This window comes from Gopherus flavomarginatus, chromosome 7, assembly GCF_025201925.1.
Source record: "Gopherus flavomarginatus isolate rGopFla2 chromosome 7, rGopFla2.mat.asm, whole genome shotgun sequence".
Lineage (NCBI taxonomy): Eukaryota > Metazoa > Chordata > Testudines > Testudinidae > Gopherus > Gopherus flavomarginatus.
The window spans coordinates 38482728-38503352 of NC_066623.1; the positions used below are offsets into that span (position 1 = coordinate 38482728).

A 20625-nucleotide genomic window follows, 5' to 3' on the forward strand; every position below is an offset into this window, starting at 1 on the left:
TGCTGAGTCGGGTCATAATCATTACTTTATAATTATTTGTAGATTATTAACTTGTTTGGTGAAGATATACCTCTCAGCTTTAAGAAGATTAATCCATTTTTAAACCACTCATATCTATTATTATTATGTAAATGTCAGAAATGCAAAATTATGAAACTAGCATAATGGCATCATTATAATATGCAATAATGTCTATAATTTTTGTTGTTTGTGTATTACCGTTGGACCTTGAAATATTTAATGGTTTGATTCAACGTTTATAAAGGAGGTTACAGATGACGTAATAATTTTGTTATTAGAGAAAACATTCTCATGCATAGTCACAATTATATATTTGAAATGAGAGCTAACTAGTCACTATATTAAATCCCTTCGTCCGTGGTAATGCAGCGAACTCTGACTCATATACAAAAACAAATTATCAGAGCCTTAGGTTGGATCCTGGTGGTGTCCTTTGAAGATTGGGTTTATAAGTGAAATTTTCAAAATTCCTTTTGATGTTTCCTATTTAGAACACTTAATAGTTCTATTCTATTCTATTTTATATAGGCTCTTATACTGCACTCATCTCCATAGTATCTGAGCTCTTTCCAGTAGTGATTTATATCTGTCTTTGTTCTCTGTTAAAGAAGGCAAATTAAAGAAATGTGCCTTACACTTGGAGTGAAAGGTGGTCAGGTTTGTTAGGGTCCTTAGTTTGAGGGGGCGGGGAGTTACTCCTAAAGACTTGGACTAGCCCCAGTAAAGTTCTGTATCCCATACAGACAAGCTTTTCCCTCATGGTAAAGAGTTCCTTTGTGCCAGAGGAGCAAAATTGTCCACCAAGATGTTCATCCTGCATCTTTAGGCAATCTTTTTGCTATCCTAGCCTGAGGCTATACAGCACTTTGAATGTGACTGATATCTTGAACTTTACTGAATTCTTGTATGAGAAGCCAGGGTAGAGAGTAGAGGACAGGTTTGAAGTGCTACTGGTATCTTGTGTTGCTGAGAAGATGCACTACTGTGCTCTATACTATGTGGAATTTCCTTAGCATTGAAGATTTATGCCAGTCATATCACATAGCTGTAGACCAGTCAAGAGAATAACTGAGGTCAGGTCATCTTCTGCCAGGATGGGGAATCTCCTAGCTAACCAGAGATGATAGAAAGTGCTACTTGTCCAAGAGGATGAGAACGGATGTCTGCCTTTTATCCATTGACTAAAGGAAATTATCCATCAGTGCCACTAAATCCATTTCAGTTCCATCTCCTGGGCTGAATCCAGATTGTGCCAGTTCTAGAATATTAATATTAATTAGATAACATTGTAGTTGGCCTTTGTGTATTTATTCTGTGATTTTATTCAAGAATGCGAGGTTTTACCTTGGGTGGTAGATGGCTAGAACTGATGTATCCAGGGTGGGTTTCTTTGATGTTGGTTAGACAACTGCATGTTTGAAGGAAGAAGGGTAGATTCCTTCTCTGAATGTGGCATTGGATATTTTTGTCATGAGTGGCACCAGGTGCTCATGACTCTTTCACAAGTCAGGAAGGGCATGGATCTGATTCATAAGTCTTGGGTTGGGACTTTTTTAGAGTGTCCTTAACTTCTTGATGAGTGCATGCATTGAATTCTGGGAATGCATATGGTCTGTTGATTGGTGAGTATAGGTAGAGTGGATCCAGGCTACTTGAAAAGGTTTTCTTAATGTGCATGATCTTCTTAGTGAAGTAGGATGATAGTTCTTTGCATGACTTGATACTCAGTTCTGATGCAGTTTGTAGTAATTAAGTATTAAGGAACTGGTTTACCACTCTGGGTAGCTCCTTATGGTAGGATTTGGCATCCTCAGTGGAGGCTAATAAGAGAGTTATTTTGGCCTGTAATAAAGCCTCAGTACAGGGTTTGAGGAACTTATTACATTTCATCCTCTGTGTATCAGCTTTTGTTTTCCACCATTAGCGTGTAATTTGCCATTCCTCTTTCTTCATTAAGTGCAGAATGTCAGAAAACCCAGGAATTCTATATGGGCTGTGGAGAGGAAGTGGCCATTTGAGGACCATTCAGTCAATGATCAAGGCTCATGTACAGTGATAATGAGTCACCACATCCTCCTCTTCTCATTCTGTGGATGGAATGCTGTTGTCCTTTAGCAGCCTGTGGGATTTCTTGGGGTCCATGTGTCTTCATGGCCAAATCAGGATCACTGGTCTCATTGCTTGAGAGCTGGAAGATCTCTGACCACTGCTGTAATGAGGTGATGGTCTAACCAAGACAGCGGCTAGGTTTTGATATCCTTGATCTTGACATCTAGTCTGATGCTCAGGTCCAGGGTATGACCAGCTGCATAGGCTGGACAAGAGATTACCAGTGAAAGTCCTAAAGAGGCAAGAGATTAGGTGAATTTGGGGGGGAGTTGCATTTGCAGCCTTTTAAATAAGTATGTTGAAATCTCCCAGGATGACAAGCTGGGGTATGTCACCACCATAACTGAAAAGGTATCAGTGAGCTCCTTTATGAATCCTTTAGTCAGTCATGGTGTTTAAATAAACATAAAAGCTACGTTAGCGTTGGCTCTGATTTCTATTGTCAGATGAATTAATTTGAATGTTGTCTTACTTTTTCTGATTTGATGTTTGATGAGAAGATGAATGCAGTGCTGCCTGCTGTCTTGTCTAGGTCTGTGAGACATCGAGTATCCTAGGAGGATGAAGTGGGGTAGAATGGGTGTCATCCAGCCACGTCTCAATGATGCAGGCTATACTGGGTGCTTCATCACTGATGAGGTTATGATTTATTCTCCTGTGAATCATTCCATTTGTTCCTCAGGAGGTGAGATCTTGGGAACCTGACCTGGATTATAACTGTTCAATCACTTGAGAATAAAAAGTCCTTACCTTAAATGATACTAATGCTTTGTTCTCTAAAGGATGGATTGCCCCCATTGGACACATCCCTCAATATCAAGTCACTTACGTATATTTATAATTATGCATTTAATTACCTTACTTGAAGCACACAACATTGAAAAAATTGGCCTAAGTGACTTTCCAAATGTCATGCACAGGAATTTTGTGGCAGAGCTGACAAGAGAACCCAGATCTCTAGAACAGGGGTCGGCAACCTTTCAGAAGTGGTGTGCCCAGTCTTCATTTATTCACTCTAATTTAAGGCTTTGCCTGCCAGTAATACATTTTAACGTTTAGAAGGTCTCTTTCTATAAATCTATAATATATAACTAAACGATTGTAAAGTAAATAAGGTTTTTTAAATGTTTAAGAAGCTTCACTTAAAATTAAATTAAAATGCAGAGCCCCTCGGTCCAGTGGCTAGGACCCAGGCAGTGTGAGTGCCATGAAAATAAGATCGTGTGCGACCTTCACCACGCGTGCCATAGGTTGCCTACCCCTGCTCTAGACTCAAGGCCCAATGCTTAAATCATAAAACCATTCATAGATTATTTTAAACAAAAATCAAAATTGGGCAAGAGTTTTGCACCTATGTTTTAATCCTGAAAGGGGAGCTGAAAAGTGTTCATCTTATCGTGGAAGCCTGCCATACATTTTCAGCATCGAAATGGTTGACTTTCTTTGTTCTTTATAGATGAAATATAATGTTATCTCTTTCGTAAACAAGAGAAAGTCCACACAAGATCTCTCCGAACTTGGTTGTTAGGGAACTGTGATGTCTTATATAAAATTAATTATAATACCGACTATCTATTTAATGTCATATTAATCCTCCAGTAAATTACTTCTATTATATTGAATCAACTCGTTGGTTTCTCTGAGGCAGATATATTGTAATCCGAAATCAAAGTGTAATTTTGCACTTTTTCAGAGTGAATCTAACTCATTCGGTTTTACTGCTTTCTCAAAATACTGTCTTGAGGACTGTCTTGTTGTCTGTCGCTTTATAATCTTCGACCCTCCAAAATTAGTCATGTGGAAGAAAGAACTTACACTTCCTCCTATTTTGGGCGCCTGTGATTTCTCCTCTCACGATGCAATTCATTTAGCGTTGCAATTCTCTCACTAAGACTCGGAGTGCCGCTGTTGGCCAATGCGGAGCGAGGGCTGCAGCCGAGATCCACCGGAGCCCACTGCAAAGCGATTATACTGTTACGCAGTGCAGATCTCGGATGAAGGAGAGCAGAGGGACAGTGTTTCTGCCAAATGAAATCCTGGCTTCCGCGGTATCGGATTTCTGAAGTAAAATTAAGCACGGGACTGGATTTTAGTTATATTTTATTACGGAGGATTCTTACAATCTGAGGGGAATTTGGTCCGGAATATCTATTCAAAATACACCGGGAAAGGAAACAAAGGGGCTGAGAGTGACTGGAAATCAGGCACAGAGATCTGAGCCGGGCAGTCACACGGCAAGTACTGTTGTTTCCCTTCTTAATCTTTTTGTTCTGCCGGGCGGTCTCGGAGCAGATTCGTTATTCGATTCCTGAGGAAATGGCCAAAGGGTCCCTAGTGGGGAACCTTGCCAAGGATTTGGGGCTGAATGTGAGAGAACTGCCTCTGCGAAAGCTCCGTGTGAATTCGGAAAATAAATATTTCACTGTAAACGAGGAACATGGCAACCTGTATGTAAATTACAGGTTAGACCGGGAGAAACTATGCAGCGAGAAACCCCTTTGTGTCTTAAATTTAGAAGTTGTGGTTGAAAACCCTTTAAATGTTTTCCACGTGAACGTCGCAATCCAGGACATTAATGATAATACACCGCGGTTCGTTAAAAATAATATCGATTTAGAAATTAATGAATTAGCACAACCTGGTGCGCGATTTCCGCTAGAACCTGCGCAAGATCCCGATGTTGGAATCAACTCACTGCAGAGTTACCATCTTAGTCCAAATCCATATTTTGTTTTGGAACTGAAGGAAAATCCGGACGGCAACAAATATGCAGAATTAGTTTTAGAGAAACCTTTGGATCGAGAAAAAGAAAGGTCTCTTCATTTAATCTTGTCCTCCGTGGATGGGGGAGAACCAGTCAAAACGGGGACAGTTCCGATTAAGATTAACATTATTGATGCCAATGACAATCCCCCTATATTCACTGAAAAAATCTACAAAGTCAGCATGAGAGAAAACCTACCGAAGGGAACCTTAGTGCTTCAGGTGAAAGCGACTGACGCGGATGAAGGTACAAATTCCAGAATAACATATTCTTTCAGCAACATACCGCAGAGCTCGCAGCAACTGTTCGGTTTGGATGCTAGTAATGGAAAGATTACAGCAAAAGGTATCTTGGACTTTGAAGAAAAAAATAGCTACACGTTTGACGTGGAAGCCAGAGATGAGGGAAGTCTGACTGCCCACTCTAAAGTTCAAATAGAAATTCTCGATGAGAACGACAACGCCCCCGAAGTGACATTAACATCTGTATCCAGTCCCATTCCCGAAGACTCACTACCCGAAACAGTGATAGCTCTGATCAAAGCCCTTGACCGCGACGATGGAGGAAATGGAGACGTCGCCTGTCGCATTCAAGATAATTTGCCATTTAAAATCATTTCTTCTACTAATAATTACTACAAGCTCCTCACAGACAGCCCCCTGGACAGGGAAAGGATCCCGGAGTACAATATCACAATCACAGCCACAGACAAAGGCTCTCCCCCTCTCTCCACCCAGAAAACCATCCTGTTGCAGATCTCGGATATCAATGACAACGCCCCTGTCTTTGAGAAACCTTCCTACACCGCCTATGTGCCAGAGAACAATCCCTCGGGGGCCTCTATTTTCAGTGTAAAAGCCTCAGACAGCGATCTGGACCGGAACGCCCGAGTCACTTACTCCATCCTGAGCAGCAACCTCCAGGAGGTGCCTCTCTCCTCCTACATCTCCATTAACTCCCAGACCGGAGCTATCTATGCCCAGCGCTCCTTCGACTACGAGCAATTCCGGGAGTTTGAAGTGCAAATGAAGGCCCAAGATGGCGGGTCCCCGCCTCTCAGCAGCAATGTCACCGTCAGGGTGTTTATTCTGGATCAGAATGATAACGCCCCTCGCATCCTGTACCCTTCCCTAGGAGCCGATGGCTCCGCCTTGTTCGAGATGGTCCCTCGCTCGGCCGAGGCAGGTTATCTGGTGACGAAGGTGGTGGCGGTGGATGCTGACTCAGGACACAATGCTTGGCTCTCCTACCATCTGCTCCAGGCCACGGAACCGACGCTCTTCAGCATGGGGCTGCACACCGGGGAGATCCGGACAGCCCGCGCCTTTGCGGACAGAGATGCTGTGAAGCACAGGCTGGTCACCCTGGTGAAGGATAACGGGCAGCCGCCTCTGTCAGCCACAGCGACTCTCAACCTGGTGTTTGCCGAGAACTTCCAAGAGGCTCTTCCGGAAATGAGCGACCAATCGGGTGTCTCGGCACCTCAGTCTGATTTACAGTTTTACTTGGTGCTGGCTTTAGCCCTGATCTCATTTTTGTTCCTCCTGACAATGGTACTGGCCATTGTGATGAAATTGCGAAGTTCAAGGAAACCTAAATTACTTGAGTGTTTTGGTCGTGACCCTTTTTCCAAGACTATACCTACATTCCCACCAAATTTTGTAGATGGTACTTTGCCTTATTCTTTTCAGCTATGTTTATCCTCAGAATCTAAACAAAATGAATTTTCTTTCCTGAAACCTAATGCGCAGATATCAGAGAATGTTCTGTGCAGTGAGAACTCTGGGACCTCACTTATGAACAACGGATGTAGCGTCCTAACATCTAAAACGGAAACTGCTGAAGTGGTAAGTTTCTAGTTCTGTGATTTATATGATTTTTAGATCTATTACCTGTTTTCATAATTATGCAAGGCTAATCGTCCTTAAATAGTATAGGAGACCTTTGTTAAACTGTTGTTATTTTTGTAGGATTTACTGGCACTCAAAATTGCATGAATTTGTTTTCACTGTACCCCGTTCGGGGGGTGGATCAGTGTTATTTCCATTTTACAGCACTTGAAGAAGTAAAATAACTTTCTTAAGGTCAGAAAGAAGTATAATAGAATAAACTCAAGATTTCTTAAGTCCCCTCCATTGCCTTAACAACCACTCCCTCCCGCATCTCCAAGGAAGAATATCCTTCCTCTCATTTCAGTGGATTTCTTTACAAAAACTACATTTCTTGGAGCCCTTTTATAATTTAAGTGGGTTGTACTGCTTCTTGTGAGTAGGAAAAATAATTATTCCTATACATTAACAATGTACTTAAAAAAACTTTTTAATTGCTTCTTTGGAAGTATTCCTTATTTGCTATTCCATGGGAAATTGAATAATTATTCCCAGATAGAAAAAGATTCTGTTATTCATTTTAAGTGTCACATCTCTTTCATTTTACAGATACACAATTACATATCTGTAAAATACACTAATATAGTGTAAAGATGTCATTGACATAGCTTTCTAGAGGCTGCATTATTCATCTGTGGCAAAATCTTCAGTCAATTATTCAGGTCCTCCTAACCAGGTGAAAATAACACCTGACCTGGGCCTTGGGCCCCTATAATTAGAGATGGACATTCTGTATTTAGCGAATGGGAGATGTATTCTTCTGTGAGTTGCTGTTATGTCAGTCCTTTGAACCTGATCTACGGATTGGAATGCTGATTATTGTCCTGGAGGAGCTCAGTTAGTGGGCAGAGTGATGGTAATGTTTTGTAGGTGATTGTGTGTGGTTTCAAATGTCTCTGCCTGGTTTGGGCATATCTAATACTCTTGCAGTACAAAGGAGCCTATAGCTTCTCATAATACTAGATCTTCTAAAACTGAATGTGGATATTGCCAAATAAAAATACTGAATACAATATTTAATATTACCCATTAGGCACAGTACATACAAACAGACATCTTGTGTTGCCAGATTATCAATATAATGCCATTTGTCCACTCTCACGAAGTATTTGACCTCCTAGTCTGCCTTCCTATATTGCTCATGGTATTTGTCCTTTAGCTTCTGGAATTTTGTGTCTAAAACTTTTTTCTTCAGGGCTCATCTGGTTTCTATGGCATTCCATGGGCTGGGTGTAATTCACTCCTTCCTTCTCTTTTGCCTGTAGCCTAGACAGGCTTTCACGGCTGTTTATAAATTACTGTTACTTTGTCCCACTTCTAGTTGATCTCCTCATCTGCATTCCCCTCCTCTTCATCAAGGTCTGCAAGTGCTTGAAACTTGTTCTTTAACTGCAGAATGAAGGCTTTCTGTATTTCAAGGGACTTTAGCTTGTCAATATCATAACACCTATGTCCCTTAATTGGTGGGCTCTCACTTCTCAGTTTTAGCTTGATAGAGGCTGTGACGAGGTGGTGGTTGCTGCCAACATTTGCACCCGTTCTCACTTTCACATCTGTCAATGTGCATCACCATTTGCCATTGATCATGATATGGTCAATCTGGTTCTTATCTCTGCCATTTGGAGATCACCATGTCAACTTGTGAATTTCACAATATTCGGATAGGGTTCCACTGATGACTAGGCCATTCATATTACAGAAATCAACAAGCCTTTCTCCGTTTTCATTCATGGTGCCACACCCATGTCTTGCCATTGCTCTGTCATTGTTTGTGTTGTCCTTACTGACCTTGGCATTCAGGTCTCCCATGATGATAATTAGGTTGTGGCATGATACTCTCTCTAACTCCACCTGTAGTGTAAGGTAGAATTTGTTCTTTACTTCTTCATCATTGTTATTTGTTGGAGCATAGCACTGAATCAGGGTGACATTATTACATCTCCATGGTGTTATCCATCATCCTGTCCAGAAAACAGCAATTTTTTTCAGGAGGCTGTTGTTAATCTTCCTGATCCCATCCATCTGCTCTTGCTGACACCCAGGATGTGTAAGCTGTAGCATCTCATCTCTGCTGTGACCTGAGCTAGCTTCCCTGTTTCATACATTATCAATATATTCCAAAAAACAAGTTTGGGTTTTGTCTTGGTGTTGAGCACTGCAGTCTTCATGCCACTGGCTTCCTTTTGGCTTTCACCACTGGCAGTCATATGGGTCATTGACTCCTGAAGGCCATCACACACAGTAATGGTCGATTTCTCTATCACTGCTTCCATAACACATTTTGTCTTTTATGGGACAGGGCTGTTAGCCATGTGCCTAACACCTAACCTTGAGGACCAGGGTGTCTGTTTTGTCTGGCCTCTCCCTCACAGACCAATCCGGCATGGTTGAACCTACCAGAAGCAAAAACCCCTGCCGACACAGACTCTGGGGATTGTTAGAGCATGCAACCTGTCCCGCCATGACAAGGCACAGACACCAGAGTACAGTACAATACAACCCCTCAATATTACCATATAGTTATTGTATCTGGAGTGACTGATGAACATGAGTGCCAAATTCAGGGAAGACTGTTACAAACCAGGGCACAACCCCCAGATTGGTTGTGTGTTCAATAATAATTTTCACAAACCAAATACTAAGTGCAGGGCTGGCTCTAGGCTTTTTGCTGCCCCAAGCCAAAAAAAATGTTGGCTGCCCCCAACTCCAGCCCTGGGCGCCCCCCCCCCCCCGCACTCCCCTGCTGCCTCAGCCCTGGGTTCTCCCACACCCACCCACATCCTCTGCTGCCCCAGCACTGGGCTCCCTCCTTTCTGCCCCACCAGTGTCCTCCCCCCACCCCTGCCTGCCGCCCCAGCCCTGGGCTGTCCCCACAACCTGCACCCTCCTGCTGTCCCAGCCCTGGATCACTGGTAACTCACTCCCAGCGCCGGTCATTCAGCAGGAATTTTGGAAGTGCACAGAACACAGACAGGATTGGTTCCCATATGGTTACAGAATTGCAGTAAAGTGGAACAATTTTCAGCTTGTGTGACTGGAGGATATCTGGATGCATATTATAAGACTGTCCTACATAAATGAGGAAAAGTTGAGGTGCCTTTATTATTCTTTTGTTCCACTCTTTCTTTCTATGGGGAATTTGCCAATGCAATATCACTGTCTTTCTTTTAAACAAATAAAACTAAAAAAAGGCAATGGCTGTTGAAAATAGCAATTCCAGTCCTAAAAACTACTGGGAAGCATTTCTTGCTCAGTTTTGTCCTACTTTTTCTACAGCAAGTTACAGTGGATCAGTATATTTGATTTGGGAGAAATGAAGTAACAGCTGCCCGAATTGAGCTTGAGCACTCCTGAATTTTGAGGGTGTTCAAATCTGGAAGGCAGGTGGTAGATTCCCTATCTGAATATTAGCTATATCTAGAAAGGAAAAGTCAATTTCTGCTTCCATGGCTCAGAAGTGGAAATCCTCCTAAGTGCCTGGATCTAAAGCTGCCCAGGTCCAGAGCCTCCCCTCCCTTACTTTTCATTTTAAATTCTAGTGGGATCCACATAGCTCCCTTGCTAGGCTTCAGATAGAGAAGGGCACTGTCCATTTAGGCCAGCCAATTCCTTCTTTGGGGGCTTCAAGGTGAGGTCACACTAGTATCCCTAATCCAGTCTGGGGAAGTCTTCCGAAGGGGATATCTGGGGCAGAGCCTTCTACTCCTTGGGCATACTTATTCCCCATTCACAGTGCCACCCCTTTCGACTCACAGCAAGCTGCAGCATGGCTCAACTACCTCACTCCCTACCCCTCCCTTTCCTGTTGATAGCTGCCAAGGGATTGCTGGGAAATGTAGCTCTTTCCCTGCTCCAGGGCTGGCTCTATAGGGAGGGAGCTAGGCAAGGAACTACAGCTCCCAGGGTCCTGTAGGTTCTCAGCTCCCATGCTGGATACCCAGCTGCTCCGTGGCTCTGCTTCTGCAGGGTTGTGAGAGGGGAGGAAGTGAGTTTAAACAAAAAAAGAATGGCTTGAATGGCACCGCCTGCAAATGTGCTGCCCCAAGCACCTGCTTGTTTTGCTGGTACCTAGAGCTGGCCCTGACTAAGTGTGAACTCCTCAAGCACTATTGCAGCCTTAACATGGAGTCACAGACAGTCCCTTGGACAGTCCAGTCTATCATGCCACCCGGGCAAGCTTTCTTTCATGATAGATGGTCCCTTTCACCAAAAATGACAATAATATTCAGGTTACTCCCAGTCCAAAAGGACCAGTCACTTACCCCAGGTCAATTGTACCTTAGATCTCTCACCAAAGAAAATGCTTGTAGCCAATTCTATAATACTAAATAAAGATTTATTAACTAAGCAAAAGAAATAAGAGTTATTTACAAGGTTAAAGCAGATGAACATACGTGCAAAAATGAATTACAGTCTGAGTTTTCAAAAAGTAATATAAGCTGCTATAATGTGCAAGCTCTGTATGTCCTTTAATATGGGATGTATTAGCAGAAGTATTGTATGCTAGACACAAGGAGTAATTCTGCCACTCTACTGCATGCTGATAATGCCTCAGCTGGAATATTGTGTCCAGTTCTTGGTGCCACATTTCAGGAAAAATGTGGACAAATTGGAGAAAATCCAGAGGTGAGCAACAAAAATGATTCAAGGTCTAGAAAACGTGACCTATGAGGAAAGATTGAAAAAACTGGGTTTGTTTAGTCTGGAGAAGAGGAGACTGAGGTGGGATATGATAACAGTTTTCAGGTACACAAAAGGTTGTTAGAAGGAGAAGGGTGAAAAATTGTTCTCCTTAACCTCCGAGAACAGGACAAGAAGCAATGGTCTTAAATTGCAATAAGGGAGTTATGACAGGTAGTCTACACACCACTGGTATGGTGCCTCCTCCTGGGCATTCTGCGGAATAGCTCACCATGTTGACACCTATCCCTATGGTTGCAAGTCATCCCCCCACCTCTAGCTCTTTTTCTGCAGCCCCTCTGTCCCTCTAGGAGCTGCTGCAGTCTCTTCATGACTCAGCCCTCTGGCTAGGTCACAGTCATGGTTTCCTCTTCCAGGGGGTGGGGGGAAGCTATTCTCTCAAACAGGCTCAGGCAGTCTTTCTGTGCACTCCCCTCCAGTGCCACTGCCCGAGAGGCTAGCTGGGGAACCAGGCCTGCCCCTCACCCCAGGTTCCAGCTCAGAAACCTTCTAGTCAACAGTCAAGATTTGTTTCACTCCATACCTTGCTGCATTTCCCTGAGCCCTTTTCTACTCTTTTGGCTCTCTTCCTTCTCTGGGTCTGCCAGTTTTACCACTGTAACTGTGCCTTTGTGGGTCACAACTGAGAATACCAAATTCAGGATGAACTGCTGAGAAATAGGGCAGACACACCCCAAAACTGGAGGTTATTCTGCCAAGAGATAGACCAAACCAACAACAAAAGTAAACTTCTGTTTCACCACACTGGCTAGCAAGAAGTCATAAAAGCAGTTTCCTTAGGCATTCCAGTCTTTATATCACCACCAAAAACACTTGATTTAAACATGAGTGGTTCTTTAAAATCAATCTCCTCAAATAAAAGGTTCTTCTGATCCCAAAGGACCAGCCACACATCCAGGTCAATATACAACTGAGATCTTACCCAAAAAATCATGCCATTGCCACTCCTTTAGTATCTAAAATCTAACAGTTTATTTATAAAAAGAAAGAAAGGTGAGAGTTAAAATTGGTTAAAGGAATCAAACACATACAGGAATTGCAAAGTTCTTAGCTCAGGCTTGTAGCAGTGATGGAATAAACTGCTGGCTTCATAAGTCTCTGGTTGCTTTCAAATCATTGGAAAGTCCTCAGTCCCTTGGTTAGAATACTCCCATTAGTATAAGTTCATAGTCCAGAGGCTTGAGCAGGAAAGGGGCTGGAGTAGGATAGAGGCAAAATGGAGATGTTTCCAGGGCCTTTAATAGCTTTTACCATGTGGAGGGAAACCCATTGTTTCAAACAAAGACCTCAGCACAGCTAGTGGAAAATCATAGGTGACAAGATATTGATTGGAGTCACTTGGGCAAGCCACATGTCTATGCATGACTTCACTTAGGCATAGCAGGAAACCATTACCTATACCCCAGACAGAACATTCCCAGGACAATCCATTCAGTGTAGGTAAGTGTCTTCCACTGTAAGTTAAGTGTTTTTTGATGGACCACTCACTTTGAATAGTCCCTCCAAGATGTGCTGACTAAATATCTTGTAGGTGTTACCCTAGGAGCAAACATTTTGAAATACAAGTATAGAGCCAACAGTCATAACTTCAAATACAAAAATGATACATGCATATATATAGCATAATCATATTCAGCAAGTTATAACCTTTCCAGAGGCATCTTATTTGACAATCTTTGTACAAGACTTGTTGCAAATGTATAACCGTGGGTGCAAAAATTGTCTGTCTGGTCATATTTTATTAGATAACATCACAACCACTCCCTCCTCCCAGGAAGAAGTTGCAGCCTACATATCTCTGCAGCCTCCAAACACTCCTTTCTTGACCGGGAGGGACTGCAGCCTTCCCCAGCAGCCCCTTCTGTTGCTGGCTTCCTGGCTTATATACGACCCGTCTGTTTCTGGACAGGTGAGATTATTTTAATTAAGGCTTCTCCCAGAGTCTTAATTCCCCCATCTTTCCACCTAATAGGCTAATTGGCCCCTTTGGACTGCCTTAACCCCTTCAAGTCAATATGCGGAGGACACTCCATCACAGGAGGTTTACGTTGAACATTAGGAAAAACTTTCTAACTGTCACAGTAGTTAAGCACTGGAACAAATTGCCATGGGAGGTTGTGGAATATTGATCACTGGAGGGTTTTCAAGAACAGATTAGGCAAACATCTGTCATGAATGGTCTAGCTATTGCTTAGTCCTACCTTGAATGCTTGGGACTTATATGATTTAGGGCTAACCCACACTAAGAGCTTGAGAATCCTTGCTTATGCTTAGAAATATTGCCTTCTCCAAATTCCAAGTAAGATAGTGATACAGTTCCTTCTGGTCAGGCATTTTTTCCTCCTCCCCCAGAGTTCAAATTGATGGAACTAGTTTCAGCATCTATCTCCTCTTTATGGGTCTATGTGTGATGAGGAATCAACAAAGTCTTTGTCCTTCAATGTTTCACAATGGCTTATTTGATTTTAATGGGCCTTCTTGTGTGCGGGACCAGCGCTTTACACTAATTAATTCTTCTTTCCTGTTTGATGAGTTACACAATTACAGAGATTTACAATGCAAACAATCAATATAAATTTATACCATAGGCTACAGATGTTATGTGAGATCAATACATGCACCATCCTACAAGCATTTCATCAAGTCCAAATGCTAAACACATTCCTATCATCCTAACATCTATTTTAACAATGCTAATGCATAGGTGAGCCAGACTGGTTTTCAGCTATGGATTTGTCTGTGTTCAGTGAGGCCTAAGGAGCCTTGGCATGAGCTGGCATCTGGGCTGCCAATGTTACACTTACAATATGGAATACAGGATTTTTAAGTCAGATTGGTGCATACCACAACTCATAAACCTTTAAGGAAGTCTAAACACTAAATGCATTCTTATAGTTCTAATATCTATTTTAATAATATTAGCATAGGTGAACCTGACTTATTGCAGCTATGTATTTGTCAGTGTTCCTTGAGACATGGGGACCTTGGCATGAGCTGGCACCTGGTCTTCCAACATCACAACTGCATCATCTGTTTCCTCAAATACAGAACAGAAATATTTATTGAACACTTCTATCTATTCCTCTTTGTTATTGATAATTCTGCTATTTCCATCTAGTAATAGACAAATACCATTGTCAGGATTCTTTTAGTTCCTAATGTATTTTTAAAACTCCTTCTCATTGTCCTTAACTCTGTTGGCCATAGATTTCTCCTTGTGTCCCTTGGTTTCCCGTATCAATTTTCTACAATTCCTAACTTCTGATTTGTATTCATTACTATCAATTTCCAATTTTTTTCATTTGTAATCTTACATATATATAAAAAAATTACAGATTTGTTCACTTCTCCTCTAAACCAGATTGTTTTTTAACCAGCACAGCCTTCTTCCTCCTTTGTGGGATTGTGGCTTTTTGGGCATCTAGTATAGTGTTCTTAAGGGATTCCCAATTATAGACTCATAGACTCTAGGACTGGAAGGGACCTCGAGAAGTCATCGAGTCCAGTCCCTGCCCTCATGGCAGGACCAAATACTGTCTAGACCATCCCTGATAGACATTTATCTAACCTACTCTTTAATATCTCCAGAGATGGAGATTCCACAGCCTCCCTAGGCAATTTATTCCAGTGTTTAACTACCCTGACAGTTAGGAACTTTTCCCTAATGTCCAACCTAAATCTCCCTTGCTGCAGTTTAAGCCCATTGTTCTTGTTCTATCCTTAGAGGCTAAGATGAACAAGTTTTCTCCCTCCTCCTGATGACACCCTTTTAGAGACCTGAAAACTGCTATCATGTCCCCTCTCAGTCTTCTCTTTTCCAAACTAAATAAACCCAATTCTTCCAGCCTTCCTTCATAGGTCATGTTCTCAAGACCTTTAATCATTCTTGTTGCTCTTCTCTGGACCCTCTCCAATTTCTCCACATCTGTCTTGAAATGCGGTGCCCAGTATACAATACTCCAGTTGAGGCCTAACCAGCGCAGAGTAGAGTGGAAAAATGACTTCTCATGTCTTGTTTACAACACACCTGTTAATGCATTCCAGAATCACGTTTGCTTTTTTTGCAACAGTATCACACTGTTGACTCATATTTAGCTTGTGGTCCACTGTGACCCCTAGATCTCTTTCTGCCATACTCCTTCCTAGACAGTCTCTTCCCATTCTGTATGTGTGAAACTGATTGTTCCTTCCTAAGTGGAGCACTTTGCATTTGTCTTTATTGAACTTCATCCAGTTTACCTCAGACCATTTCTCCAATTTGTCCAGATCATTTTGAATTTTGACCCTGTCCTCCAAAGCAGTTGCAATCCCTCCCAGTTTGGTATCGTCTGCAAACTTAATAAGTGTACTTTCTATGCCAACATCTAAGTCGTTGGTGAAGATATTGAACAGAGCTGGTCCCAAAACAGACCCCTGCGGAACCCCACTTGTTATACCTTTCCTGCAGGATTGGGAGCCATTAATAACTACTCTCTGAGTATGATTATCCAGCCAGTTATGCACCCACCTTATAGTAGCCCCATCTAAATTGTATTTGCCTAGTTTATCAATAAGGATATCATGCGAGACCGTATCAAATGCCTTACTAAAGTCTAGGTATACCACATCCACCGCTTCTCCCTTATCCACAAGACTCGTTATCCTATCAAAGAAAGCTATCAGATTGGTTTGACACGATTTGTTCTTTACAAATCCATGCTGGCTATTCCCTATCACCTTACCACCTTCCAAGTGTTTGCAGATGATTTCTTTAATTACTTGCTCCATAATCTTCCCTGGCACAGAAGTTAAACTAACTAGTCTGTAGTTTCCTGGGTTGTTTTTATTTCCCTTTTTATAGATGGGCACTATATTTGCCCTTTTCCAGTCTTCTGGAATCTCTCCCGTCTCCCATGACTTTCCAAAGATAATAGCTAGAGGCTCAGATATCTCCTCTATTAACTCCTTGAGTATTCTAGGATGCATTTCATCAGGCCCTGGTGACTTGCAGGCATCTAACTTTTCTAAGTGATTTTTAACTTGCTCTTTTTTTATTTTATCTTCTAAACCTACCCCCTTCCCATAAGCATTCACTATGTTAGACATTCCTTCAGACTTCTCAGTGAAGACCAAAAAAAAAGAAGTCATTATCATGCACATTTGTTGATTAAATTATTTCTGCCAGCTGATTTGGCTCATAATTGTTTTCAGCTTTGTGAAATTGGCCTTAGTATAGCTCCAAGTATATTACTTGTCTGGACTTTATTCTACTTGCACATTATAAAGGTGATCAAGTCATGATCACTTCTATAGAAGCTACAATTAACTTTTAATGCTGTAATCAGCATTATCTTTATCTGCTAGGACAAGGATGATTTAGTACTGGCAGCATGAGACCTCCGGTCTCCCATGATCACACAGAGGTTTTTTTGTTTTGTTTTGTTTTGTTTTACTATGTATTATAGATAGGTCAGTAAGAGGGTGATCATCTTGTTACCTAGTGTAATTTGGTGGTCTGTAGCAACCACCAGCTAGTACCCCATCGTATATTTTATCTGTTACGATGTTGATCCATAAACATTCAATATCATATTCTTCTGAGTTATCAGTGACTAGGAAACAGTTAATGCCATTTTTGATGTTGAGTACCACTTCCCCTCTCCTTTTGCCCACTTGATCCTTCCCAAATAGGTTATAACCATTGATTTTAACATTCCAATTGTGTAAAACATTCTCACCAGTTTTCTGTAATACTAGCTAGATCGAATTTATGCTCGTAGATGAGCATTTCCAATTCCTATTGTGCTGAAACTAGAGGTATTGGGGGTGCTACTGCACCCCCTGGCTTGAAGTGATTTCCATCATATAAAGGCGTTTACAGTTTGGTTCAATGGCTCTCAGCACCCCCACTATACAAATTGTTCCAGCATCCCTGCCTCTTGTTTGTTGCTGTGTTCCTATCGTTATCATCAATTGAACTGCTAATTAATTTTATGAATAACATGTGAACAAATAAACACTATCTTAAAATAAATAGTATTTACAGCTGCAGATGTATAAACCTGAAAGAAGGTTGCCAAAATTGGGCAGCACTGTTTAACAATTGCACAGTGCCCAAATGAAAGGCACAGATGACGGTAAGGTGGAAGAATATCATATCCAGGTAAAAAATATTTGCATATACATATACATGGAATTTGGGGGATTTCAATCCATGACCAAGTCCCCAATGAAGTGTTCAGACAGCAGAGTGGAGTTCAGGAAGTCGTTGTTGAAAGCAGGTACAATAAAATGTGATGGATGGGGCATGTAACTGGGTTCAGTGACAATCAGTTGTGTCTGCAGCTGTTGTGAAGTGGTACCCCTGGGAACTGACATGACCACTAGGCCAATCTTCAAAGAGATGGGAAGATTTTATGGTGAAAAGCAGCAAGGCCAGGATAAGAGAAGACTGGAAGATGTGTTGTGATCAGTGTTATATATATGAGGGCTGAAGGACCAATTAGTCAAGGTGACATATGCATGATCATTATAAACAAATATGTGTGTGTAAAATTAATGGACAACCATATCCAAATTCCACAACATTTATTACAATATGTGTATGGAAAATAAAGAGATTCTGCACCAGCAATACTTTTATTCATTCCTTATGTGCCAGTAGACTCGCCTATTTATATAAAAGTGAAAAGTAGCATATTTACATTTTAAAATATCAAATTAAAAACTTATAGGGCGCGTATGTCTTTATTGTTTGATATAAATACCGGTGGAAAAACTCCAGCACAGAACTTCTGCAGTTATTGGTTGAGACTCTGAGCTCTGCTGTTCTCCAATCAGGCAGACTAAAACCAGGAGAGATCCGGCCAGCTCCGCCCCGATGTGTCACAGCCCAGAACGCAGGTCAAACTCTCTCACTCAGCGGGTCTGGGTGGAATCATAAAGGGCAACATTCGATGGAAACACTTTATGATTTAACAAGTGATACTGCCGGAAACATTCGGCCAAATATAAAATTAGACAGAGACATTCCCAGACGGAGAATGGGCGGCATTGCCACATCAACATGAAAGTGACAGAATGGAAACATATAAGTAAGGACACTGCTAGGGTGAGCCCTATTTTGCGTTATATTGGTTACTGTTTGAGAATCAGTTTCTGGACAGATTCGCTATTCGATTCTGGAGGAAATGGAGAAAGGCTCTTTGGTGAGGACAGGGCCAGCTCCAGGATTTTTGCCGCCCCAAGCTTGAGGAGGGGGAGAGAAGAGTCGCAATTGGCTGCAGCTCCACTCCTACTTAATATACAGTGCTATAGAAGCACGTAATTCTTTAAAAGCATAACAAAGAAGTAAAATATTCTCTCTGAAATGTTGAATTAATCAGTTAGTCATAAATAAAGGATTCTATAACGTTAGTTTCTGGATTATGTATTTCTATTCTCTCTATGTATATAAAGAAAACTAGTAAAACCTAAAACTTCAAAACCAAAACCCTCCCTGGAACACTTTACTCCGAAAAGAGCGGGAAGCCAGACAACAGGAAGTCCAGTTGGAACTTCGCTATTAATTGTATGTGAAAGGTATTCAGATAATACGATGCTACCTGGCAGCAGAGCAACGATAGATAGATAGATAGATAGATAGATAGATAGATAGATAGATAGATAGATAGATAGATAGATGATAGATATTGCAATAAAGAAAGTGATATAACTGTAGGTTTCCAGATTTTGATGCACATGTTAATGTACACCATATTATTATTCAGAGCTATGATAACTTCCTCACAAATTGGGAGACGGGAACTCGATGAGTCAAACAGCTGCGAGTTTCTCCACCGGCGGAGCCTCAGGGCCACTAACACTATGATAAAGGTAAAGAACAAGCAAGAAACGGAAGCCACAGCGATCACCAAATACAAGGTGAGGCTGGACTGGGGGTCTACAGGAGCTGAGAGCTGCTTAAATCGGAGAGGATTTCGGGGATGCTGTCAGCCACCACCACCGTGACAGTGGCCGTGGCAGAGAGAGGGGGCCGCCCGTTGTCCTTCACTAAAACCACCAGACTTTGCTTGAGCGCATCTCTGTCGAGAAAGTAGCGCGCTGTCCTGATCTCGCCGCTGTGGAGTCCCACAGAGAAAAGCCCCGGCTCTGTAGCCTTCAGCAGCTGGTAGGAGAGCCAGGCGTTCTGCCCGGAGTCTGCATCCACCGCCACCACCTTAGTGACCAGGTAACCCGGCTCGGAGGAGCGAGGGGCCAACTCTACTCCCGTGGAGCCATCGGTGGGAAAGGAGGGGTGTAAGATGTGCGGGCTGTTGTCATTCTGATCCAGTAGAAAGAGAGTGACGGAGACATTACTGCTGAGAGGTGGGGAACCCGCATCCTGAGCCTGCACTTGGAACCGAATCTCCCGGAACTGTTCGTAATCAAAGGAGCGCAGAGCGTAGAGAGCCCCAGTCTCGGAGTTAATGGAGATGGAGGAGGAGAGCGGAGCTTCCTGGATCTGACCTTCGGTAACAGAGTAGGTGACTGGCGTTTTCTCTCCCGCCCCCGGCGCCGGCGCCACCCGTCCGGGTCATGCGCCCTCAGGGAGAAAACGGAGGCTCCTCTCGGGTTATTCTCAGTGACGTAGGCGGTGTAGGATGTTTCATCGAAGAGGGGACCGTTGTCATTCGTGTCTAAAATCCGGAGTGGGATCGTGGTGGCTGTAGAAAGAGGAGGAGTCCCATTGTCCGTGGCGGTCACTGTGATGTTGTATGCTGCCACCTGCTCCCTGTCCAGGGCTCGGTCTGTCACCAGACTGTAATAATTATCGAAGGGTTTCTTCAGCTGGAAAGGGAGGTTGCTGGGGTTGGAACACCCGATCTCCCCGGTCTCTCCTGAATCCCGATCTTGTACATCGGGGATCGAGCTGATAAGAGACCTAAGAGCGATTTCCGGAGCGTTGTCATTCACATCACCGACCACAACGACAACTTTTGATCTTTCAAAAAGAACTTCCCGTCATGCGCTTGCACTTCAATTTCATATCACGCAGATTCCTCAAAGTCCAGGTTCCCCACGAGTGTTAGATCTTCCGTCTTCGAGTCCAAGCTTTATCAGTTATCTAACTGAACACTGCATTTCTTTATGGATTCCTTCATCAGGATCAGGCGCTTTCAC

At 42.5% G+C, this 20625-nt stretch overlaps 1 protein-coding gene across 13 annotated transcripts in view; it reads left to right on the forward strand.

Annotated features, from left to right (window-relative positions):
- Window positions 1-20625, forward strand: part of LOC127055754 (protocadherin gamma-C5-like) — a 342247-nt gene that overhangs the window by 152479 nt on the left and 169143 nt on the right. For 3 of the 13 annotated variants that reach the window (XM_050963051.1, XM_050963053.1, XM_050963058.1), the window contains exon 1: window positions 4110-6079. The exons of 6 other annotated variants lie outside the window; for them this stretch is intronic. In XM_050963051.1, the coding sequence (XP_050819008.1) occupies window positions 4447-6079 (1633 nt within the window). In that variant the 5' untranslated portion in view covers window positions 4110-4446. Of the gene's footprint in view, window positions 1-4109; window positions 6097-6382; window positions 6742-13258; window positions 13394-20625 lie in introns of those variants that run through there. 4 more of the 13 variants (XM_050963050.1, XM_050963052.1, XM_050963065.1 and 1 more) reach the window with 3 other exon arrangements.